Source organism: Oncorhynchus tshawytscha, linkage group LG25 (genome assembly GCF_018296145.1).
Source record: "Oncorhynchus tshawytscha isolate Ot180627B linkage group LG25, Otsh_v2.0, whole genome shotgun sequence".
In the NCBI taxonomy this organism is placed as follows: domain Eukaryota; kingdom Metazoa; phylum Chordata; class Actinopteri; order Salmoniformes; family Salmonidae; genus Oncorhynchus; species Oncorhynchus tshawytscha.
Genome location: NC_056453.1, coordinates 27,300,947 through 27,327,024, shown reverse-complemented (window position 1 = coordinate 27,327,024; position 26,078 = coordinate 27,300,947). Strand labels below are relative to the sequence as shown.

The 26,078-nt window shown below is 39.4% G+C and overlaps 1 protein-coding gene across 2 annotated transcripts; it reads left to right on the top strand.

Annotated features, from left to right (window-relative positions):
• Positions 1 to 3,751: 3,751 nt before the first annotated feature.
• On the top strand, positions 3,752 to 24,604 carry LOC112224548 (interferon gamma receptor 1-like). Of its 2 annotated transcripts, XM_042306195.1 has the most exons (8): positions 3,752 to 4,050; positions 8,723 to 8,797; positions 15,179 to 15,299; positions 15,577 to 15,752; positions 15,989 to 16,149; positions 20,597 to 20,765; positions 20,982 to 21,103; positions 22,769 to 24,604. In XM_042306195.1, exons 3-8 carry the CDS (start codon positions 15,196 to 15,198, stop codon positions 23,087 to 23,089), a joined length of 1,053 nt encoding a protein of 350 aa, XP_042162129.1. In that variant the 5' UTR covers positions 3,752 to 4,050; positions 8,723 to 8,797; positions 15,179 to 15,195; the 3' UTR covers positions 23,090 to 24,604. The 2 variants fall into 2 exon arrangements, with proteins under 2 accessions (XP_042162129.1, XP_024243931.2); XM_024388163.2 differs by lacking the exon at positions 8,723 to 8,797.
• Positions 24,605 to 26,078: the final 1,474 nt, after the last annotated feature.

Sequence of the window (26,078 nt, the reverse complement as noted above, 5' to 3'; positions counted from 1 at the left end):
AGTACAGGAGAATGAAAGAAAGCTGGAGATTATTAAGTAGCTAAGTGGTATTATTTATTATTTATTATTAAACGCTGAAACAGTTAGGCACCCTGGTTACATACTGTATCCACTAGCTTCACTTCGACACTTCATTGCATGCGTGGATCATTTTCTTTCTGTAGGTTGTCCTTCAGTGTTTTCCCCAAAATCCTCCATGTTAACTTGGAAAAGATGAGAAGCGATTCAGCATCAGTCATTTTGATAGCATACCTTTTCATAAATATTATATCCATTCATCAAAATTTAATATCTAATAGCAATATTCATATATCTATCAATATTGTAAAAATAAAAAAAAAACGTAATATATTATGTATCAGCCTATAAGGCATGCCTAATTAGCATGGGGTGGCAGGTAGACTAGTGGTTAGAGTATTGGACTAGTAACCTACAGGTTGCAAGATCGAATCCCTGAGCTGACAAGGTAAAAATATGTTGTTCTACCCCTGAACAAGGCAGTGTTCCACTGTTCCTAGGCTGTCATTGAAAATAAGAATTTGTTCTTAACTGACTTGCCCACATCCCCCCAAAAAACATTTACATGGCAGCCTCAAGCTGTGAGGCTTAAAGCGAATTTGATAATTCTGTCAGAAATGAATCTCACTGACTGTAAATATATAGTCCACAAAAGCTAACAACCAGCATAGACACCTAGGTCTTTAAGAACACTACCTAGCTAACTAGCCCAATATTGGACTAAAGGAGCATAATGTTAGTCCAATGACCTTATATTTTCTGTTTAAAGGGCAAATTGCCTCTGGAAGACAAATACTCCATCTAAACGTATATTGATTCTCAATTGCAATTCGGTTCTGGAAACATAAATCCCTCACGTCAAAATAATTTCACAAATATATACTTATTTTACACTATTTTAACCGGTTGTAACAGTTGCAGCCAACAGTATTTTTCAGTGACAACATGTTTGTGGCATCTGTCTTGCATTTACATACAGGTGTTAGAAGACGCAGATAACTTATTAGCACAGGTAGTCCACTGTCCTCCATAACAAGCGCTGTAACATGGACATCTGGTTGTGTGATCCCTAACCCTAGAAAAGTGTGTATCAATTCAACCTTTAGTTTTTTTTATAAGAAATTCTCGCCGATATGAAAGATAAGGTCCTTATACTTCAAAAACCACACCACAAGCGATGCATGTTAATGTTCTGATGGAGTGTTGCAACTCTTAACAAAAATATATATTTTTCCCCCTACAGAAGACGCCTTCGTCCAATGACTCTTACGTGTAATGTAACGGTAGTAAGAGTCATAATCAAGGGCCACCTAGTTAACTAGCTCACAAGACTAGCTAGCCCGACTAGCAAGCTATCTAACAAACACAAAAATATTGCTAATCTACAACAAATCAGTCTGATATAATATCAGTGTTATACCAGTAAATCAAATCAAATCAAATTTTATTTGTCACATACACATGGTTAGCAGATGTTAATGCGAGTGTAGCGAAATGCTTGTGCTTCTAGTTCCGACAATGCAGTAATAACCAACAAGTAATCTAGCTAACAATTCCAAAACTACTACCTTATAGACACAAGTGTAAGGGGATAAAGAATATGTACATAAAGATATATGAATGAGTGATGGTACAGAGCGGCATAGGCAAGATACAGTAGATGATATTGAGTACAGTATATACATACTCATCTCATATGTAAACAAAGTGGCATAGTTAAAGTGGCTAGTGATACATGTATTACATAAAGATGCAGTAGATGATATAGAGTACAGTATATATGTATACATATGAGATGAATAATGTAGGGTATGTAAACATTATATTAGGTAGCATTGTTAAAAGTGGCTAGTGATATATTTGACATCATTTCCCATCAATTCCCATTATTAAAGTGGCTGGAGTTGAGTCAGTGTGTTGGCAGCAGCCACTCAATGTTAGTGGTGGCTGTTTAACAGTCTGATGGCCTTGAGATAGAAGCTGTTTTTCAGTCTCTCGGTCCCAGCTTTGACGCACCTGTACTGACCTCGCCTTCTGGATGATAGCAGGGTGAACAGGCAGTGGCTCGGGTGGTTGTTGTCCTTGATGATCTTTATGGCCTTCCTGTGACATCGGGTGGTGTAGGTGTCCTGGAGGGCAGGTAGTTTGCCCCCGGTGATGCGTTGTGCAGACCTCACTACCCTCTGGAGAGCCTTACGGTTGTGGGAGGAGCAGTTGCCGTACCAGGCGGTGATACAGCCCGACAGGATGCTCTCGATTGTGCATCTGTAGAAGTTTGTGAGTGCTTTTGGTGACAAGCCGAATTTCTTCAGCCTCCTGAGGTTGAAGAGGCGCTGCTGCGCCTTCTTCACAATGCTGTCTGTGTGGGTGGACCAATTCAGTTTGTCTGTGATGTGTACGCCGAGGAACTTAAAACTTACTACCCTCTCCACTACTGTTCCATCGATGTGGATAGGGGGGTGTTCCCTCTGCTGTTTCCTGAAGTCCACAATCATCTCCTTAGTTTTGTTGACGTTGAGTGTGAGGTTATTTTCCCGACACCACACTCCGAGGGCCCTCACCTCCTCCCTGTAGGCCGTCTCGTTGTTGATGGTAATCAAGCCTACCACTGTTGTGTCGTCCGCAAACTTGATGATTGAGTTGGAGGCGTGCGTGGCCACAGCATTCTCACATAGGTATTCCTCTTGTCCATATGGGTTAGGGCAGTGTGGTTGAGATTGCATCGTCTGTGGACCTATTTGGGCGGTAAGCAAATTGGAGTGGGTCTAGGGTGTCAGGTAGGGTGGAGGTATAAAGCTACCTTAATTAAGATGCTAGCTATAAATACAAAAAAAAGTTATACTATTGAAAATCTGCCAGTCAAATGAAGCCTAACAAGATGTGAAAATGTGCCTTGTTGATTGGGGTGAAATCTGCACAGCGTTCACAATTGGCTCAGAGCAGAAGAGGGTGTGCCACGATTAGCTGCCTTCAAGGTACTGCTTAGAACAAAAGTTCCTCTGTGAGATTTATGTGACATAAATGCACAATTTGAGCTACTCCAGGAAATGGACTTTGCAGGTTAGCTAAATGCTGCCCCTTCTATTAAACATCTCAAGTTGAAGGCCGTGCAAGATGCTGCAGGCAGTCATTAGCTACAAAGTTATCCTTCCAGGACCGGCCCTGGGCATAAGTGACAAAAACTCTCTTTTTTTCATGGGGGACAACGACTCCGTAGGGGTTTCAACTGTTAGATTAGTAGAATACACAAAGTTCAATTTCGAAATTTGGTTGTGCATAAGCAGTTTTCCTCCTGTTATTTCAGTTACTGATAGTCACTCAATTAGCCATGTCAGCTACCAATTGCAGGAAATTTGTTTCAAAACTGCAAACATGTTCTCTCCACCACATGGCAAAATGGATGGAATTGCAGAAAATGTGCTGTAAAATGGCAAAATGTTCTTTCTTCCCCATGGTAAAATGTGTAGAATTGTAGAAAACGTGCTTTAAAATGTTATTAGGGCCCCCAAAAGGCTTGGGCCATCCCTGACTGTGTGCAATTTTAAAATAATCGGTTCAGAGACATACATCTGGTGTAATATAAGTAATTATTGGTACCAAGATTGTATTCGAAATGTGCACTTACACAAAGATTGACATTTCACCTTTGATCCTCGATGCGTAGCTATTTTAAACTTAATCACGACGCACTGCAGCATCATTTCGCCGCACGTGACTTTTCCTATTCCTGTAAACATGTGTAGTAGGCGGGTTCTGGTAGTTGCGACAGGAACAGTTCATTGGAATTTGTTAACTGTGTAGCCTGCCGTTTTGAGCAATATCCTGGGGTTTGGCTGTGTTGGAAATGCATTTTGTCTGTATTTTTTAGTTAGACAGACAAAAGGCTCTCAAATAGGTATAGCCTATTCATATGGACATTCAGATACACTTCATATAGTTTCACGTAGACACAACAACATTTGAAAATGGCCTGGGTAAGGATAGTCCGCATTTCCCTGATCTTGGTTTTAAGCCAACAGGTCGTCTCTTACGGTAAGTCATTTTTGCCCTAAAATAGTTTGCTTTAAATGACGCATTGATTAATCAATTGGAGCTGATGTTACTGTAAGTATTTAGTACAGTATTCCTGCTTAATTATTTCAACAACATAATGCAGGCTATAGGCCACTGTACAATATGCTAATGTTCTTGGAAATAATATAGCTATTCCAAAAGTATACTCGATATATAAATATATTGTAGATTTCTTGGCCTAACACAGTTGTGGCTGCTTCGCGTGATGTATTGTTGTCTCTACCTTCTTGCCCTTTGTGCTGTTGTCTGTGGCCAATAATGTTTAACGTTACCATGTTGTGCTGCTAACGTTACCATGTTGTGCTGCTAACGTTACCATGTTGTGCTGCTGCCATAATGTTGTTGTCATGTTGTGTTGCTACCATGCTGTGTTTTCATGTGTCACTGCCATATGTTGTTGTCTTCGGTCTCTCTTTATGTAGTGTTGTGGTGTCTCTTGTCGTGATGTGTGTTTTGTCCTATATTTTTATTGTATTTTTTTTAAATCCTAGCCCCGGTACACGCAGGAGGCATTTTGCCTTCTGGTAGGCTGTCATTGTAAATACGAATTTGTTCTTAACTGACTTGCCTAACAAAAACAGGTGTGCCGTAAATCTTCCCCCAGCCAAAATTCCCCCCACCTCTTCTAATTTCCTTAATTTTGAGTCAAATACTTTCTATAGAACAGACTTCAATTAATAATGCATGTATGTGTGTTATATTAAACAGAGGAGGGAGTAAAATTTTGGCAAGCAAGAAACATTTCAGAACAACTATGGCTGAATTATTATCCTTACACTCTAAAAAATACTAGTCGAGTAAGACCTGAGAGATATTACGAATTTTGGCAAAGAGATGTATTTATAGACTAATAAAAATCAGTAGGGGATTTAGGTACGGGCGCTGAAGGGGCGTCGCCCAGGGCGCCATATAAACTAGAACCGCTACATACACTTGAAACAAATAGCCAAACCGAAAATTGCAGACAAAAATGCTTTCTGCTACTAAGATCAGTGAAATGTAGGCTAAACTGACAACGGAGTGAATAGCAGAAATCTGAACTAGCAAGCAAGTCGTAGCAATGAAGAAGGCGAAGGGGGAGAATTCTAGCAGGGGGGAGATTTTTGTGCACAACACCGAAACCTCTCAGTTTTGGAAAGTTTTCTTTCCCGAACCTATTTGTTCAGAGATCCTGGCGTTACATTTTTTTCTTCAGTTTTTGCAATATAAAAGCGGTCAAAGTTCATTCGTGTTGCCTCTGTTAATTTTCCTGCCCCCACAAAAAAAACTTCATGTGAAAAAGTAGATTTTCAGACTGTACCTAATATTATAAGAGTTGATTTAGGTTGGGCCTGCCCAGGTTTATGGTTTACGCAACACTATGTTTGAGAACCAACATCTGCTCTGATAGACATGAGCCTGCAACTCTCATCTCTCCAGTGTTGCACTTTCATTTCCTATAAAATCATAGCCATGTGAGGGATTCTAAATGAACTGCAGCACCCCTGATAAATTGAAATGTACTGCAACAATTTCAACAATTTTACTGATATACAGTTCATGTAAGGAATCAGTCAATTGAAATAATTTAATTAGGCCCTAATCTATGGATTTCACATGACTGGGCAGGGGTGCAGCCATGGGTGAACCTGGGAGGGCATAGGCCCACCCACTTGTGAGCCAGGCCCACCCACTCAGGAGTTTTTCCCCACAAAAGGGTTTTATTACAGGCAGAAATACTCCTCAGTTTCATCAGCTGTCCAGGTTGCTGGTCTCAGATGATCAGCAGGTGAATATGCCGGATGTGGGGGTCCTGGGCTAGCGTGGTTGCCGGGTGTGAGGCCGGTTGGACATACTGCCAAATTCTCTAAAACAACGTGGGATGATTATTCTGTTAATTAGCTTCTTGATATGCCACACCTGTCAGGTGGCTTGATTATCTTGGCAAAGGAGAAATGCTCATTAACAGGGATGTAAACAAATTTGTGCACAGAATTTGAGAGAAATAAGCTTTTTGTGCATATAGAAAATGTGTTTACATCCCTGTCAATGAGCATTAGGGCTAGGATATTGATGGATTCAAGACAAGGTCCTTTTTATTGATATCTTTCTGAGTTTGTCAATGTGAAAGTACCGCAGTCATGTAAAAATGACAGAATTGCATGACATGCGTTTATATAAAGCCAACATTTTCCAGGGCCCTTGGCTACTAAAAATGCTCCCCTTGTTTGCAACTTCTGTATGTGCCTCTACTCTACTGCTCTATGCCACTCTAATGCGATGATATGCATGCAATGCTTGATTATCACCCCCTCTTGCACTCACTTTTTGTTTCTGCATCTCCCAATTTACAGATTAAGCACTGGCTGTACATGTGGCTTGGTGTAGAGAAGGGACATGCTCTCCCGGAGTATGGGGGTAGTGTAGCGACCATAATCCAACACCTAGTGACCTCAAGAAGAGGTTTGGATCTCTTGGCGTAACGGCTGAGATGTTGGGTTGACAGTTGCTGGACCCGGGTTTGAGTCAGGACTAACTCCTGATTTCGCTACAATATTGTCAGTCCATGCGTTTTCTTTTATTCAGGCAGTGGACTGATACACACAAAGTTGTCCTTAAAGTAGTCAGTTGTTGACAATAAATAAGGTGCTAGTTCGCAATAAGTGGTGAGCACTGTTTATTGTCAGTTGGTTTTGGCATTCTGTTTGTATGCCAGTAGCCTAAGTCAAGTTTTTTGTTCCTTCAACGTCAGTGGGGAAACTCATTGTAGATTTCACACTTACACCACAGAGAAAATCACAGTTAAAATAGACCTCCCTGATTTGACACATGCCTATCTTCATGTGTGGGTTACTACTGTACCCTCAGTAGGTTTTTATGGAGTGATTTTTTTTTTTTTTTTTCAACACCGATACCGATTTATTGGAGGACCAATAAAAGCCGATACCGATTAATCTGCAGATTTGTATATAAATGACAATTACAACAATACTGAATGAACACTTTTATTTTAACTTAATATCATACATAAATAAAATCAATTTAGTCTCAAAATAATTAATGAAACCTGTTCAATTTGGTTTAAATAATGCAAAAACCGTGTTCAAGAAGAAAGAAAAAGTGCAATAAGTGCCATGTAAAAAAGCTCAAGTTTAAGTTCCTTGCTCAGAACCTGAGTGCATATGAAAGCTGGTGGTTCCTTTTAACACGAGCCTTCAATATTCCCAGTTAAGAAGTTTTAGGTTGTAGCTATTATAGGAATATACCTTTGACTATTGGATGTTCTTATAGGCACTTTAGTATTGCCAGCCTAATCTTGGGAGTTGATAGGCTTGAAGTCATAAACAGCGCTGTGCTTCAAGTATTGCTAAGAGCTGCTGCTGCCTACCACCGCTCAATCAGATTGCTCTATCAAATATCAAGCTATATACTTAATTATAATAAACACACAGAAATACGAGCCTATGGTCAAATCCGAAAACAAAACATTTATTCTTTCAGTGAAATACTGAACCGTTACGTATTTTATAGAACGGGTGGCAACCCTAAGTCTAAATATTACTGTTACATTGCACATCCATCAATATTATGTCATAATATTGTTTAATTCTGTCAAATTAATTACGGTCTTTGTTAGGAATAAATAGCCTTTCAACAGTTCGCAACAAGCCAGGCGGCCCAAACTGTTGCATATACACTGACTGCTTGCACGGAACACAAGAGAAGTGACACAATTTCCCTAGATAATATTGCCTGCTAACATGAATTTATTTTAACTACATATGCAGGTTTAAAAAATATATACTTGTGTATTGATTTTAAGAAAGGCATTGATGTTTATGGTTAGGTACATTATTGCAACGATTGTGCTTTTCGCAAATGCGCTTTTGTTAAATCATCATTTGGCGAAGTTGAAGTAGGCTCTGATTCGATGATAAATTAACAGGCAATGCAGAACAAGCTAGTTAACCTAGTAATATCATCATCCATGTGTAGTTAACTTAAGGTATAGGGGGCAGCACTTTCACTTTTGGATAAATAGCGTGCCCAATTTCAACTTCCTGCTACTCATGCCAAGAATATAAGATATGCATATTATTAGTTGATTTGGATAGAAAACACTCTGAAGTTTCTAAAACTGTTTGAATCATGTCTGTGAGTATAACAGAACATATGTAGCAGGCAAAACCCCAGAGGACTAGCCATTCAGATTTGTTTTGTTTTTGAGGTCTGTCTGTTCAGTGAGTTCTCATTGGGAAACAATATTTCTTAGGCACTTGTTTGCAGTTCCTACCGCTTCCATTGGATGTCACCAGTCTTTGGAATTTGGTTGTGGTTATTCCTTTGTGCAATGAAGAAGTACGGCCATCTTGGAACTGGGTAACACTTTTGAGAGTTGCGCAAGACTTGAAAAGTAGCGTTGGGTTGTTGTCTTCCTGTAATTGAACACAGATAGACCTGTCTTCAATTTGATCGATTATTAACGTTTAAAAATACCTAAAGTTGTATTACAAAAGTAGTTTGAAATGCTTTGTCAAAGTTTACAGGTAACTTTTGAGATATTTTGTAGTGACATTGCACAAATTGTAAGCTGTTTTTTTTCTGGATCAAACGCGCCAAATAAATTGACATTTTGGATATATATGGACAGAATTAATCGAACAAAAGGACCAATTGTGATGTTTATGGGACATATTGGAGTGCCAACAAAAGAAGCTCGTCAAAGGTAAGGCATGATTTATATTTTATTTCTGCGTTTTGTGTAGCGCCTGGGTTGAAATATGCTACTCTCTTTGTTTACTGTTGTGCTATCATCAGATAATAGCTTCTTATACTTTCACCGAAAAGCCTTTTTAAAATCTTACATTGGCTGTATTCACAACGAGTGTAGCTTTAATTTAGTGTCTTACATGTGTGATTTAATGAAAGTTTGATTTTTATATCACTTTATTTGAATTTGCCGCACTGCATTTTCCCTGGCTTTAGGCCAAGTGGGATGCTAGCGTCCCCTATCCTAGAGAGGTTAACTAGTGATTATGGGAAGGTTTAAACTTTTTTTTTTTTTTAAAGATACGTTTAACTTGTTATGGCTGCAATCCCGATATATCGGGATAAGTGTCATCAACAACTGCTGAATAGCATAGCGCTACATTCAATAAATATTAATACAAATATTTATATTCATGAAATCACAAGTGCAATATAGGAAAACACAGCTTAGCCTTTTGTTAATCCACCTGTCGTGTCAGATTTTGAAATTATGCTTTTCAGCGAAAGCAATCCAAGCGTTTGTGTAAATTTATCGATCCCACTACAAAACATTAAGTACACTTAGCATCAGGAAGCTTGGTCACGAAAATCAGAAAAGCAATCAAATTAATCGTTTACCTTTGATCTTTGGATGTTTTCACTCACGAGACTCCCAGTTACACAACAAATGTTCCATTTGTTCCATAAAGATGATTTTATATCCAAAATACCTACGTTTGTTTGTCGCGTTATGTTCATAAATCTCCAGGAAAGAGTGGTCACGACAACGCAGATGAAAATTCCAAATAGTTTCCATAATGTCCACAGAAACATGTCAAAGTTTTTATAATCAATCCTCAGGTTGTTTTTAAAATATATAATTGAAAATATATCAACCGCAAATATCTTTCACAGTAGGAGAGGGAAAAGCAATACCTATCCAAATTTAGTTGCGTGAGCAAAACTTATGTTACTCATTTTTCAAAAATAAAAGCCTGAAACTATGTCTGAAGACTGTTGACACCTTGAGGAAGCGATAGGAAAATCTGGTTCATATCCCTTTAAATCCAGCGAAGGGAGGCTATGGAACATGAAGTTTTCAAAATAGAAGCCACTTCCTGTTTTGATTTTCCTCAGGGTTTCACCTGCAATATCAGTTCTGTTATACTCACAGACAATATTTTGACAGTTTTGCAAACTTTAGTGTTTTCTATCCAATACTAATAATAATATGCATATATTAGCAACTGAGACTGAGGAGCTGGCTGTTTACAATGGGCACCTTTTCATCCAAGCTACTCAATACTGCCCCTGCAGCCATAAAAAGTTAATGCTAGCTAGCAATTTACCGTGGCTCCTTGCAGCCACAAGGTCCCTTTGATGCTGCACTCACGTAACAGGTGGTCAGCCTGCCACACAGTCCCCTCGTGGATTGCAACGTAATCGGCGTCCAAAAAGGCAGATGACTGATTATGAAAACTTGAAATCGGCCCTAATTAATCGGCCATGCAAATTAATCGGTCAACCTCTATTCTAGTGTGTTTGTGCTCCACAGAACAGAGGACATTGCCTTTCCCCTACCCTAAAGTAACATTAATGTTGTGGAACTAAATCCGGAAGTGTATTTCCCCAAAACGGCGCAGATGCTATGTGATGAAATGTTTAGTGGTGTAAAGTACTTAAGTAAAAATACTTTAAAGTATTTTACTATTTCTATTATTGACAACTTTTACTTCACTACGTTTCTAAAGAAAATGATGTACTTTTTACGCCATACATTTTCCCTGACACCCAAAAGTACTTTGAATACTTAGCAGGACAGAAATGGTTCAATTCATGCACATCCCTGGTCATCTCTACTGCCTCTGATCTGGCGGACACACTAAACACAAATGCTTTGTTTCTAAGTGTTGGAGTGTGCCTCTGGCTATCTGTAAATTAAAAAAACTTTTGATACTTTAGTATATTTAAAACCAAATAGTTTATACTTTACTGAATTAGTGTTTTACTGGGTGACTTTTACTTGAGTCATTTCCTATTAAGTTGTCATACTTGAGTACAAGTAAAGATAAGTGGGTACTTTTTCCACCATTAGAAATGTCCAATCGTTTGTAATACCACCTCTGTATGTCCACTACATACCATACACAATGGCCCACTGGAACATGAGTAATTATTCTGTAATATTTTTTTATTTTTTATCCAGGCTTTATGTCCAATTCCAAATATTTCCCTTGACATTAAGGTCATTTCCTTTCTGACTTCACAGGCTGAGATTTTCCCCTTCTTTAGCTTCTAGTGCCAGGCTTCTACTGCAAGTGAGATGTTTTTATTTACATTTAATTGAACCTTTATTTAACTAGGCAAGTCCGTTAACAACTTATTTACAATAATTGCCTAGGAACAGGGGGTTAACTGCGTTGTTCAGGGGCAGAATGACAGATTTTTTTACCTTGTCAGCTCATGGATTTGATCTTGCAACCTTTCGTTTACTGGCCCAATGCTCTAACCACTAGGCTACCTGCTGCACCAAAATGTTAGTTTCCCTGCAATCACTTACAATACCCTCTTATGTTGTGCTGGAAGATTTATCGGTTTATTTAACTTGTACACAATGCAGCCCATTTCTTGAATATTTCTCAGCAAACTTAAATCTGAAAGATGTACCTTTTTGGGGAACTGACCAAATTCGCATAGAAATGTGAGTTATAGATTGGTCATTCTCATTGAAAGCATATCTAAGAGGTGTCTGTTCTATGTGCTCTATTTCTATGCTTCCAGTTCTTAGGTTTCCTTTTTGTGTCTTTTACTTTTGGTTTTGTACACTAGCTTCAAACAGCTGAAAATACAATATTTTGGGTTAGTGAAAATATATTTCAGTGGTTTAGATGGTGCAATGATTCTCTACCCTATGCATTGCTTGTTTTGTCACATAAACTGAAATAAGACAAACTTTTAGAATTTTAGCAACCAGCTATCATAAACCATAATCTATTGGCATGGGAATTTTTTTGATTTACATTTTTTTTTAAATTCTATACTATACCTGCATAGAAAAGGCGACATACTGTGCATGCAGTATATTTTTTTAATACATTTTTTAAATGGAGTTGTGGGACTTGAAAGACAGTACCTGCTCTTGTGAAATAACAGTGAAGTACTGCTGTGTTCTGTTGAAAGTTTTCAGACATAGTGTTCAACATCAGACATAATGATCCCCAGATTTGTTCAGGGAAATAAAAAACATTGTTTTGTGGATCTCCCTGTTACAATTTTGATCTGAATCAGTTATCCTTTGTTTTCTTTTAATTGATACAGACGAGTATGCTTTACCTGTGGATTGAGTTTAGCAAAAAATCCTTTACAAATAAATAAGGAGCTAGGTCGGTCGATCGATCATCAATCTGTATCTGCAGTTGTGTCTGAAAAATAGTAAAGGCTGAACTGAGAGGACAATGTAGAATGGGCACTATTACAGTTATATTAGGTGCCAATGGATAGCGTTCAGCCACCACAGGTCTGTCCGGCAAGAAGTCCAAGATATCTTCAGATGAGGTTTATTCAGATAATGGTTCGCTACACCACGCTCCTCTGTATTGATGGCTCACAGTAAAAGTGAGTGTGTATAAGTGGTTAAATTGAAAATAATAGAAAGGAATAACCATGATTATAGGCTTACATACAATATACAGGCCCAGTAAACTGTGGAGGTATAAACTAAATATACAAAACAGACAGAATGACCAGGTGAATCCAGATGAAATCTATGATCCCTTATTGATGTCACTTGTTAAATCCACTTCAATCAATGTAGATGAAGGGTAGGAGACAGGTTAAAGAAGGATTTTTAAGCCTTGAAACAATTGTGCCATTCAGAGGGTGAATGGGCAAGACAAAATATTTAAGTGCCTTTGAATGGTGTATTGACACAAACCAGCTGCACTGCTGCTGAGTTTATTTACTCTCAAGTTTCCTGTGTGTATCAAGTATGGTCCACCACCCAAAGGACATCCAGCCAACTTATCTCAACTGTGAGAAGCATTGGAGTCAACATGGGCTAGCATCCCTGAGGAACCTCGTAGAGTCCATGCCCTGATGAAATAAGGCTGTTCTGAAGACAAAAGGCGGGGTGCAACACAATGTCTGCTGCAGAGGAACAAGAGAGCCATTTGAAAACAAGTTTTTATTAGTCATGGAAATGAAAGTTCTGAAAACAAATTGGCTCCCCATTTTTAAAAAGATGGAGAACAACCTTTAATGGGAAAATACTGCCGTTTTGGTGCAGGTACAGCCAACTAGTCAACTAGCAAATTGTCAACTTTAAATGATAGGATTCACATATTGAACAGCTTATAGTACCCAACATCCGATTTGGACCAAACTTATTCTTGCAATTGACTAAGACATAAGGAATCAAACAAAATGGTCAAAACCCATTCACGGACCCTCCACACCTCACTCCAATCCCAACCCAACAACCAGTATACAGTATCAGTTCTCTGTTTGACAAGTAGTATGGAGCTGCAGCTTGGAGTATTGCTTCTTCACCATTTGCAATGTATTCCCTGTGAATCTGTTGATGTCCCCCCCGTTTTAGAGAAATTAGTCATCTAAGTACTTTGGAAATAAATGAGTGTGAAAGTACCAGGTTTTGCCTACTAGATGTTCCTGGTTCTGCCACCACATGCTTTTATCCATTTAGCTGGTTTATTCAATTAATCACAACATTTTCTTTGCAATTTTGGGTAGAAAACCAGTAGCTTTTGCTCATGATGAAAGTGAATTGTGTGTTCAAGCCAGTCCTCCATGAAAGGAATTCAGTTTGTCCTTCTCTTTGCGACCTAATGCTTCAACCCAACTGACTTTGAATAGCCCAACAAATGGCAGCTCTCTGAGGGCTGTATGGTGCAATTCTCATATGAAGATTTTGCCCAAAACTAGGATGGAGAAATGGACAAGTGCCTAAAATGTTGTGAAAACCCTAATAAAATAATACAATTGTAAACCACTGCATGGCAGTCATGTGTTTTTTAATCCAGATATTAGAAAATGTATTTCTGTGATTAGTGACATTTACCATAAAACCCAACCCAATACCATTATTACCATTGCAAAACACTATACAGTGTGTGTTTGGGACTTTTACCATAGAAGAACATTAGTGACCATAACATTGAACCATTTGGATCTGCTGTAGCCAAATGGTTTGCTTGTTCACCAGAAATGGTCTAACTAATCCATACCTTTTCGGAGAGATTAAAGCACACACAAGGCTGTTTCCTGGACACACAAAAAAGCCTAACAACATGACAAACTAAATTGCTTTCATGGAGGACTGGCTTCAATTGTGAGGATGACCATACAATCTATTTCCATCATGAGCAAAAACTATTGGTTTTCTACCCAAATTTGCAAAGAAAAGGTTGTGATTTAATAAACACAAGAGACCAGCCACATTAAAAAATGTGTGGTGGTAGTAGCAAGAACTGCAGCATCTAGTGGGCAAAACTTGGTACTTCCTCACTAATTTATAGTAAACAATGTAAGCAACTTCAATGGGTAATTTCTCTGAACTGGGAAAAAACATCACTGAATGAAGAAGCAATACTCTAAGCAGCAGCTCCATACTACTTGTCAAACAGAAAACCGATACTGGCTGTTTGGGTGGGGTGTGGAGGGTACGTGGGTGGCTTTTGATCAGTTTATTGGATTATTCATGTCTTACTCATTGTTGGTATAACGTATGGTCCAAATAGGATGTTAGGTACTACATTTATTGAAGATTTTATATGAATCCTATAAATTAAAATGGCCCATTTGGGTGCAATCAATAAGCTTAATTTCTGAGATGAAATATAATTTGAACTAAATGTTTTTATTTGCCCCGCACCCCAAGTTTTCTGAGCTAAAATAAATAAAGAATAAATAAATGTTTTGTTGTTGGACAAGACTGTAAAATTTCCAATTTAGAAAATCTGTTCCCAGGTATTCCCACACATAAATAGAGAGGCATATGTAGTCAAGGTTTAAATCATGGTTCTGTTTTTGTCAAGTACTAGATCTGTTTTTCGGATTCTTGCGGTCATTTTGAAGTGCACAAATGATTTATAACTGTTTTGGTCCCCTTAATATTCGCTCAAGAAAACATTGGCCCACAACTGACTGTAATTGGGGACCCCTGGTATACAGGTTATTGTTGCAACATCACTTGGATAGATTTAATTGCTAGTATGTTATGCTGTTTATAGATATAGCACAGGTTTTTCTTTAGAAACGCAGTCATTATATGGTAATTATACAACTCTGTCTGGACTGAGCTTGTTGATTCGGACTGACTTTCTACTATTTTATCCTACAGTTCCTCCTCCTGTCAACATGAGCCTCATCTGCCACAATTTTCACAATGTGATCTATTGGAACTACAGTGAACCATCTCTGCAGCCACAGTTCAATGTGGAAATGACAAGAAAATATTCTGGGTAGGTGCTGCAGCACCTAAGAGGTTTCTTAATCTCTCACCAAATAGGGCCTATGTTATCCAATGTAGGTTAAATAGCCAGTGAATAATATTTAAGTCTTTCTTGCCACAATTTCAAGTAGAAATTGGAAAATTGACATGCACTGTCAGACCCATACAAATGTAAAGTCCTGTCAACAGTTCTTTGTCAGCTTCTCCATTGTAATTGTGAACTAACATTTTAGTCCAAATCAGAGGTTGCCACTAACCCACAACAATTGTTTTCCTCTTTCTTTCAGTGCTGCCTTGGTTTGTTCAAACACTTCCCTCTACCACTGCGATGTCTCCTCATTTACCAAAGTAATAGAAGAGGGCTACCGTTTCATATTGACTGCTGTTGGACAGAATACCAATTACTCTGAAATTTCATTCACCTACGATGATACAATGTATCCAGACCTGGTGGATGTACAGTGTAAGTTCTCACACTGAGCTAACCAAAAGGTGAATTATGGGAACAATGTTATACAGTATGTAGTGATTGAATTGGGGTAGTATCTTGAAAGGGTTTGTAAGTACACTGTATGCACTGCAGCACATGTAGCATTTCTTTGTTGATCTGACCACACAATGCTCCGAGCCGGGAGATTTTGAACATATTTTCTGACCTCAGATTTTTTCAAAAAGTAATGGTCTTTTGTGTTTTTTTAGGCTCATTGGATTTCCCACCTGTCAACATCTCTGCTGTATCTGATCAAATGATCAAAGTTCAATTCATTCACCCATTTCACATCTACAAATATGCCATCATCAAAAATGAAAGACCAGATCATAAGGAATTTGATTACATGGTTGTCGCAGAAGATCACTTGGTGAGAACTGCTGGAAAATTATGACTTAGAAATGACTGGGGAGCACTTGTAGAAGCTGAGATTTTTCACATGTAACAGTTGAAGTCAGAAGTTTACTTAAATTTAGGTTGGATTCATTAAAATTTGTTTTTCAACCACTCCACAAATTTCTTGTTAACAAACTATAGTTTTGGCAACACCATGAGACCACGCAGCCGTCAGACCGCTCAGGAAGGAGACACGTTCTGTCTCCTAGAGATTAACGTACTTTGGTGCGAAAAGTGCAAGTCAATCCCAGAATAACAGTAATGGACCTTGTGAAGATGCAGGAGGAAACACAAATATCGATATCCACAGTAAAACGAGTCCTATATCTACATAACCTGAGAGGCCGCTCAGCAAGGAAGAATCCAATGCTCCAAAACTGACATACAAAAGCCAGACTACGGTTTGCAACTGCACATGGGGACAAAGATTGTACTTTTTGGAGAAATGTCCTCCGGTCTGATGAAACAAAAATGGAACTGTTTGGCCATAATGACCATCGTTATGTTTGGAGGAAAAAGGGGGAGTCTTGCAAGCCGAAGAACACCATCCCAACCGTGAAGCATGGGGGGTGGCAGCATAGTGTTGTGGGGGTGCTTTGCTGCAGGAGGGGCTGGTGCACTTCACAAAATAGATGGCTTCATGAGGGTGGAAAATTCTGTGGATATATTGAAGCAACAGCTCAAGACATCAGTCAGGAAGTTAAAGCTTGGTCGCAAATGGGTCTTCCAAATGGACAATGATCCCAAGCATACTTCCAAAGTTGTGGAAAAAATGGCTGAAGGACAACAAAGTCAAGGTATTGGAGTGGCCATCACAACGCCCTGACCTCAATCCTATAGAAAATGTGTGGGCAGAACTGAAAAAGCGTGTGCGAGCAAGGAGGCCTACAAACCTGACTCGGTTACACCAGCTCTGTCGGTAGGAATGGGCCAAAATTCACCCAACTTATTGTGGGAAGCTTGTGGAAGGCTACCCAAAACTTTTGACCCAAGTTAAACTATTTAAAGGCAGTGCTACCAAATACTAATTGAGTGTATATAAACTTCTGACCCACTAGGAATGTGATGAAAGAAATGAAAGCTGAAATAAATAATTCTCTATAATTCTGGCATTTCACATTCTTAAAATAGGTCAGGTAGGATCACCACCTAAGACAGGGAATTTTTACTAGGATTAAATGTCAGGAATGGTGAAACTGAGTTTAAATGTATTTGGTTAAGGTGTATGTACAGTGCCTTGCGAAAGTATTCGGCCCCCTTGAACTTTGCGACCTTTTGCCACATTTCAGGCTTCAAACATAAAGATATAAAACTGTATTTTTTTGTGAAGAATCAACAACAACTGGGACACAATCATGAAGTGGAACGACATTTATTGGATATTTCAAACTTTTTTAACAAATCAAAAACTGAAAAATTGGGCGTGCAAAATTATTCAGCCCCTTTACTTTCAGTGCAGCAAACTCTCTCCAGAAGTTCAGTGAGGATGTCTGAATGATCCAATGTTGACCTAAATGACTAATGATGATAAATACAATCCACCTGTGTGTAATCAAGTCTCCGTATAAATGCACCTGCACTGTGATAGTCTCAGAGGTCCGTTAAAAGCGCAGAGAGCATCATGAAGAACAAGGAACACACCAGGCAGGTCCGAGATACTGTTGTGAAGAAGTTTAAAGCCGAATTTGGATACAAAAAGATTTCCCAAGGTTTAAACATCCCAAGGAGCACTGTTTAAGCGATAATATTGAAATGGAAGGAGTATCAGACCACTGCAAATCTACCAAGACCTGGCCGTCCCTCTAAACTTTCAGCTCATACAAGGAGAAGACTGATCAGAGATGCAGCCAAGAGGCCCATGATCACTCTGGATGAACTGCAGAGATCTACAGCTGAGGTGGGAGACTCTGTCCATAGGACAACAATCAGTCGTATATTGCACACATCTGGCCTTTATGGAAGAGTGGCAAGAAGAAAGCCATTTCTTAAAGTTATCCATAAAAAGTGTTGTTTAAAGTTTGCCACAAGCCACCTGGGAGACACACCAAACATGTGGAAGAAGGTGCTCTGGTCAGATGAAACCAAAATTGAACTTTTTGGCAACAATGCAAAACGTTATGTTTGGCGTAAAAGCAACACAGCTCATCACCCTGAGCTCATCACCCTGAACACATCGTCCCCACTGTCAAACATGGTGGTGGCAGCATCATGGTTTGGGCCTGCTTTTCTTCATCAGGGACAGGGAAGATGGTTAAAATTGATGGGAAGATGGATGGAGCCAAATACAGGACCATTCTGGAAGAAAACCTGATGGAGTCTGCAAAAGACCTGAGACTGGGACGGAGATTTGTCTTCCAACAAGACAATGATCCAAAACATAAAGCAAAATCTACAATGGAATGGTTCAAAAATAAACATATCCAGGTGTTAGAATGGCCAAGTCAAAGTCCAGACCTGAATCCAATCGAGAATCTGTGGAAAGAACTGAAAACTGCTGTTCACAAATGCTCTCCATCCAACCTCACTGAGCTCGAGCTGTTTTGCAAGGAGGAATGGGAAAAAATGTCAGTCTCTCGATGTGCAAAACTGATAGAGACATACCCCAAGCGACTTACAGCTGTAATCGCAGCAAAAGGTGGCGCTACAAAGTATTAACTTAAGGGGGCTGAATAATTTTGCACGCCCAATTTTTCAGTTTTTGATTTGTTAAAAAAGTTTGAAATATCCAATAAATGTCGTTCCACTTCATGATTGTGTCCCACTTGTTCTTCACAAAAAAATAGTTTTATATCTTTATGTTTGAAGCCTGAAATGTGGCAAAAGGTCGCAAAGTTCAAGGGGGCCGAATACTTTCGCAAGGCACTGTAAACGTTGTGTCTTTGGCTATGCCGGATTAAGTGATATGACATGCTATTCTATAAAATAATTTCTCCATAATTAATATTACCTGATTGAGCTAATCATGTAAATATAATTAACTAGAGTCGAGCACCACAAAATAATATTTATAGAGCTGTTATCTCCTGAATAAACTCTTAAAGACCTAGTAATATTTTACATCAATAGCAGTCAATATTAATCGTCATCTTAATTCAGTCTCATCTGAAAGTTGTAAATTCTTAGTTATCTGTATGAACCCTGGCTAACAAGTTGAACCAGCAATACAAAATTGGGTTTAATTATTTATTTACTAAATACCTAACTAATCACACAGAATTACACATAATTAAATCATAACTTGATTACAAATTACGTCATAAAGGAAAACGTCCCTAGCTGGCGGAACAGATATGACAGCTTGTTACACAAAAGAAAAGGGGCTGGGTTTGAGTGAAAGAGCGGGAAGACTGAGGAACAAAGGGCGGAGCTGTGCTATCGTAAATCAGTATCTTATGCATTCTAAATTACCGCCCATTTGGAAAATGCAATAAATATTTACTCTGAGCTGCGCTTCGGTAGGTTGGTGGTAGATGGAAGGCCGTGTTGCCCAACCGAGTCCTTTGAAGAATGTCTCTGCTGGTAAATTGAATACGTTGTAGTAATGTCATTGTGTGATAGACAGGGTACTCTGTCTGTTCCTTCCTAACCCTCGTTTGCAGCGGCTGTTGCTAACTCAACGGCTAGGAGGTATCACTTCTGTGGTGAATAAGAGTTCAAAGTTCATACCATTCGCAACCAAAGCTCACGCTGATGTTGGCTTCGTTCTGTAGTTATCTGAACCATTCTGACATCAGACCGTCGTCCTCGGAACAGGAGGTTATATTGTCGTCAAGGGCTTATATAGGAAGGGAGAGGAGGGCGTGTTTGAAAGGTTTTATAGCCCATGTCCTTTCACAGGGGCGGGCCTCTGATTGAGCAGAGCCCTATCTTATGAAAACCCAAATCTCACATTTTAGAAGCTAAAATCACATTTCATCCCATCACGAATAATTTCATTTTCAAACATTTAAATTGAACAATTCCATGTGAATCTGATAAACTCTACAGTGGAAAGTCTCATCTTATCTTTGATGAGAACGTCTCAGATGACAACCGAACTGACATCATATTCATTAAGTACCACCGCATATGTTCAATTGTTCGGATTACCAGAATATAGTTAATTTCCCCCCACCTTCTGATGTTCCCAGAATCTCTATGTTAACCAAGGGTTTTGCAAATGTAACATCAGTAGGGTAGAGAGAGGAAAAAGGGGGGAAGAGGTATTTATGACTGTCATAAACCTAGCCCCAGGCCAACATCATGACATAAACTTCAACTGTATCTACCTGCTGTGAATTGTTTTCACTTGCAAGCAAAGCAGCCTTATTTTTCAAAAGGAAACACATTTATATCCTTCAAATATAAACGTTTGCATATTTATTTTTATTAACATTGTTATAGTATAGCCTAAATATATTCCTTTTTTCCCTTTTTCCCAGAAACAACACAGCTTTGCCTGCTCTTACAAGCAACACCATGTGTGTGAGGCTGAAATACCAGTCGATGAAAAGATGGATAGGCACTGCGTCAAGATGAAAGGAAAAATGAACAATGTTCATGTCTCAGCTCACCAGAACATATGCATTGAGGGGAAGCATGGGGATTCCGGTAAGACTCTTAACTTCTCACATGATGGATACGTCAAAGTCATATTAGCTCTAAACCACATCTGCTAATATCTGTTACGTCCTTTGAAAGTTGTATTTGTCTGTATTGTCATATTATGGCTGATTTTATCAGCAAATGCTCAATTAGAACACTGTACAGTTTTGAATGTGAAATCAGTTTGACTGTCAGTCTAACTGCTGGACTTGTTCCCTGTAGGTCCTAGCTACACTGCCCTCTACATTGTGATCCCTATCGTTGCCATAGTGGTGATTGCGTTCATCGTGTGGCTGATATACAGTAAACTGACAAGCGGCTCATTCCCTCAACCAAAGATTTTGGTGTGTTCAGCCTTTCAACTGTTTGGCCTGCACTGCAGTGGATTTAGTCATAAAGCTACTACATATACAGTCCTGGCCAAATGTTTTGAGAATGACACAAATATTAATTTCCAAAGTTTGCTGCTTCAGTGTCTGTAGATATTTTTGTCTGATGTCACTATGGAATACTGAAGTATAATTACAAGCATTTCATAAGTGTCAAAGGCTTTTATTGACAATTACATGAAGTTGATGCAAAGAGTCAATAGTTGCAGTGTTGACCCTTCTTTTTCAAAACCTCTGCAATCTGCCCTGGTATGCTGTCAATTAACTTCTGGGCCACATCCTGACTGATGGCAGCCCATTCTTGCATAATCAATGCTTGGAGTTTCAGAATTTGTGGGTTTTTGTTTGTCCACCGCCTCTTGAGGATTGACCACAAGTTCTCAATGGGATTAAGGTCTGGGGAGTTTCCTGTCCATGAACCCAAAATATCGATGTTTTGTTCCCCGTGAGTGAGCCCACTCCCTTGGTTGAGAAGCAACCCCACACAGGATGGTCTCGGGATGCTCTACTGTTGGCATGACACAGGACTGATGGTAGCGCTCACCTTGTCTTCTCCGGACAAGCTTTTTTCCAGATGCCCCAAACAATTGGAAAGGGGATTCATCAGAGAAAATGACTTTACCCCAGTCCTCAGCAGTCCAATCCCTGTACCTTTGCAGAATATCAGTCTGTCCTTGATGTTTTTCCTGGAGAGAAATGGCTTCTTTGCTGCCCTTCTTGACACCAGACCATCCTCAAGTCTTTGCCTCACTGTGCGTACAGATGCACTCACACCTGCCTGCTGCCATTCCTGATAAAGCTCTGTACTGGTGGTGCCCCGATCCCGCAGCTGAATCAAATTTAGGAGAAGACGGTCCTGGCGCTTGCTAGACTTTCTTGGGCGCCCTGAAGCCTTCTTCACAACAATTGAACCACTTTCCTTGAAGTTCTTCATGATCAGATAAATGGTTGATTTAGGTGCAATCTTACTGGCAGCAATATCCTTGCCTGTGAAGCCCTTTTTGTGCAAAGCAATGATGATGGCACTTGTTTCCTTGCAGGTAACCATGTTTGACAGAGGATGAACAATGATTCTGAGCACCACCCTCCTTTTGAAGCTTCCAGTCTGTTATTCGAACTCAATCAGCATGACAGAGTGATGCCCAGCCTTGTCCTCGTCAACACTCACACCTGTGTTAACGAGAGAATCACTGACATGATGTCAGCTGGTCCTTTTGTGGCAGGGCTGAAATGCAGTTGAAAAGTTGTGGATTCAGTTCATTTGCATGGCAAAGAGGGACTTTGCAATTAATTGCATTTCATCTGATCACTCTTCATAACATTCTGTAGTATATGCAAATCGCCATCATACAAACTTTGGCAGCAGACTGTGAAAATGTATTAATATTTGTGTCAATTCTCAAAACTTTTGGCCATGACTGTAGACTAGATTATAGTAATACAGAGAATTTCTACAAGGTACCAACATGTGCTCTCCTGAAACTGTGTGTCATGTTCCTGTTGGAGTTATCAAACTATTGATATGCTACTTCCTGCAAACACTGTCTCAACAATAGCACATGAAAAACATATTTCACCCACAGAATGTTTGACTGATTAATGTCTATTCTCCTCTGGTAGGCTTCCATACTGTCACATATGGGTTCAGTTAGGTCACTTATGCTCCCTGAGAGAGCCATCCTGAGTGAGGTACAAACAGGTGGCTCCCCCCTGCTGCAGACCCCCACGGAATCTTTGCCAGATGAGACCCTCACAGTCTTCAGTACCCCCCAGGAAGAGGTCCTCCGCCTCCCCATTGGACTGAAAGACCAGGAGTGGAGCGGTGGGGAGGTCATGTTGCCTAACGAGGGGTCAGGCTATGACGTCCCCCATAGACCTGTGATTATTCCTGTGATAGAGGAGATGAGTCCTGGGGACACTGTTACAGGATACAAAATCTGAGTTTCTCAAGAAAAAGGATGATAATATTTTATAAATGTATTTAAACAGGGAAATCCCATTTGAGACCATTGTGCCATTTTACAAGGGCAGTAACATACAAAACACAATCATGAAAAACAAACACATTTGTCTTTGCACATGCTCAGCTACCAATCATTTCCCTGTTCCTCTCACTATTTAGGTAGTCTATGGTGGAGATAAAGAGGGTAATCAAAGGGATGGCCTTCATTATGGTTTTTCCAATTCATCACTTGGGACTGTTGCCTAATCAGGGGAACCATTGATAGACAATGTGAAACCCAAGTGGTACATAGTGGTATTGCATGTTCAGAACAAGTTTTTTTTAAATGTCCTCATTCCTGACCTGCATGCCCTATTGTCATGTTGAATTTCATTAGGCCAAATTTAAGACAGTTCCTATAGCATCTTTGTACAAAAAAAGCAAGTTCCTTTTATCCAGATATTATTTTACTGTGCCATTAATGTTTTTGTCTTGTGCTGTGTATATTTGCACTTTTACATGACTCTCATGCATGTACAATGTTCAAAAATATTATTCGGAACATGTCCTATTATATTCCGATGAACACGTTATACCAATGCAAGGGGATTGCTATGGTGGTGATGATTTCTGTTGCTGTAATTTCTGATGCCTTGCTTAGATTACGATATTGAATTCATCTTACTATCCAAATGCATTGTATGCAGCCATGGTTAGAGCGTTGGGCTGGTAATCGAAAGGTTACTGGATCGAATATCCGAGCTGACAAGAAGAAAAATCTGTCGTTCTGCCCCTGAGTAAGGCAGTTAACCCACCTTTCCCCGGGTGCCGAAGACATGGATGTCGATTATGGCAGTCCTCTGCACCTCCCTGATTCAGAGTGTTTGGGTTAAATGCTTCAGACACATTTCAGATGAATGCATTCAGTTGTACTATTGACTAGGTATCCCCCCCTCCCTTCCCTCTACAGTTGTAGCCCATTTAACGACGAGAAAGCTGAAGAAAACGTGGACAATATGCATACTTTCTTCATGAAACACCATTTTCCACCTCCATGATCGAGTGGCAAATGCCTAGGAATGCTACTTCCTGATGTTGCACCCCGCGTTCAGCCTAGGGTGAACAACAGACTGCTGCAACCTGAGTGGCTGAACGTGAAACGCAACATCCGGGACTAACATTTAGCCACTATCATGGTGGTGGAAAATTGTTTCATGAGGAAAACATGCATAGTTTTCCTGTTTTTATCCGCCTTTTCGCCAATAAATTAAGGAGGAAATCGAAGCCTTTGCAGCCTGAATGGAGAACGTTTTAGGTACGAACCTGTCCACAGGGGATACAAGTATATTGCCAGCTGCATTTGGACGGTAAGATTAACTCAATATCGCCATCTGCGGTCTTTAGGTTACCTCATACCTAATCATTTTGGTTTTTATTGTGTACATCTGTATATTGTATTTTTGATATAGCTGCAATTATCTTTTTTTAAATAAATAATAAGGCTGTTTTTTAAATATTATTTTCCCCTATCATTTCCCAATATACAATAAATAAACTCGGCAAAAAAAGAAACGTCCCTTTTTCAGGACCCTGTCTTTCAAAGATATTTTGTCAAAATCCCAAAAACTTCACAGATCTTCATTGTAGAGGGTTTAAACACCGTTTCCCATGCTTGTTCAATGAACCATAAACAATTAATGAACATGCACCTGTGGAACGGTCGTTAAGACACTAACAACTTACAGACTGTAGGCAATTAAGGTCACAGTTATGAAAACTTAGGTTACTAAAGTGGCCTTTCTACTGACTCTGAAAAACAACAAAAGAAAGATGCCCAGGGTCCATGCTCATTTGCGTGAACGTGCCATAGGCATGCTGCAAGGAGGCATGAGAACTGCAGATGTGGGCAGGGCAGTAAATTGCAATGTCTGTACTAGAGGTCGACCGATTTTAATCGGAATGGCTGATTTTAATTAGGGCCGATTTCAAGTTCTCATAACAATCGGTAAACGTCATTTTTGGACACTGATTGTGGCCGATTACATTGCACCCAACGAGGAGACTGCATGGCAGGCTCACTACCTGTTACGCGAGTGCAGCAAGAAGCCAAGGTAAGTTGCTAGCTAGCATTAAACTTATCTTATAAAAAACAATCAATCTTAACGTAATCACTAGTTAACTACACATGGTTGATGATATTACTAGTTTATCTAGCTTGTCCTGCGTTGCATATAATCGATGGGGTGCCTGTTAATTTATCATCAGATCACAGCCTGCTTCGCCAAACGGCTGATGATTTAACAAGCGCATTCACGAAAAAAGCACTATCATTGCACTAATGTGTACCTAACCATAAACATCAATGCCTTTCTGTAAAATCGATACACAAGTATATATTTTGAAACCTGCATATTTACTTAATATTGCCTGCTAACATTAATTTATTTTAACGAGGGAAATTGTGTCACTTCTCTTGCGTTCTGTGCAAGCAGTCGGGGTATATGCAGCAGTTTGGGCCGCCTGGCTCGTTGCGAACTGTGTGAAGACAATTTCTTTTAAAAAAAGGCCGTAATTAATTTGCCAGAATTGTACATAATTATGACATAACATTGAAGGTTGTGCAATGTAACAGCAATATTTAGACTTAGGGATGCCAAACGTTAGATAAAATACGGAGCGGTTCTGTATTTCACTGAAATAATACACTTTTTGTTTTTGAAATGATAGTTTCCGGATTTAACCATATTAATGACCTAAGGCTCTTATTTCTGTGTTATGTTATAATTAAGTCTATGATTTGATAGAGCAGTCTGACTGAGCGGTGGTAGGCAGCAGCATGCTCGTAAGCATTCATTCAAACATCACTTTCGTGCATTTGCCAGCAGCTCTTCACTGTGCTTCAAGCATTGAGCTGTTTATGACTTCAAGCCTATCAAGTCCCGCGATCAGGCTGGTGTAACCGATGTCAAATGGCTAGCTAGTTAGCGT

Excerpts from the sequence above, each read along its gene's own strand:
- LOC112224548 (XM_024388163.2), top strand. The coding sequence starts at position 3,984 with ATGGCCTGGGTAAGGATAGTCCGCATTTCCCTGATCTTGGTTTTAAGC. Across the intron at positions 15,300-15,576 it reads ATGACAAGAAAATATTCTGG|TGCTGCCTTGGTTTGTTCAA; the intron begins GTAGGTGCTGCA and ends TCTTTCTTTCAG. Across the intron at positions 21,104-22,768 it reads TCCCTCAACCAAAGATTTTG|GCTTCCATACTGTCACATAT; the intron begins GTGTGTTCAGCC and ends CTCCTCTGGTAG.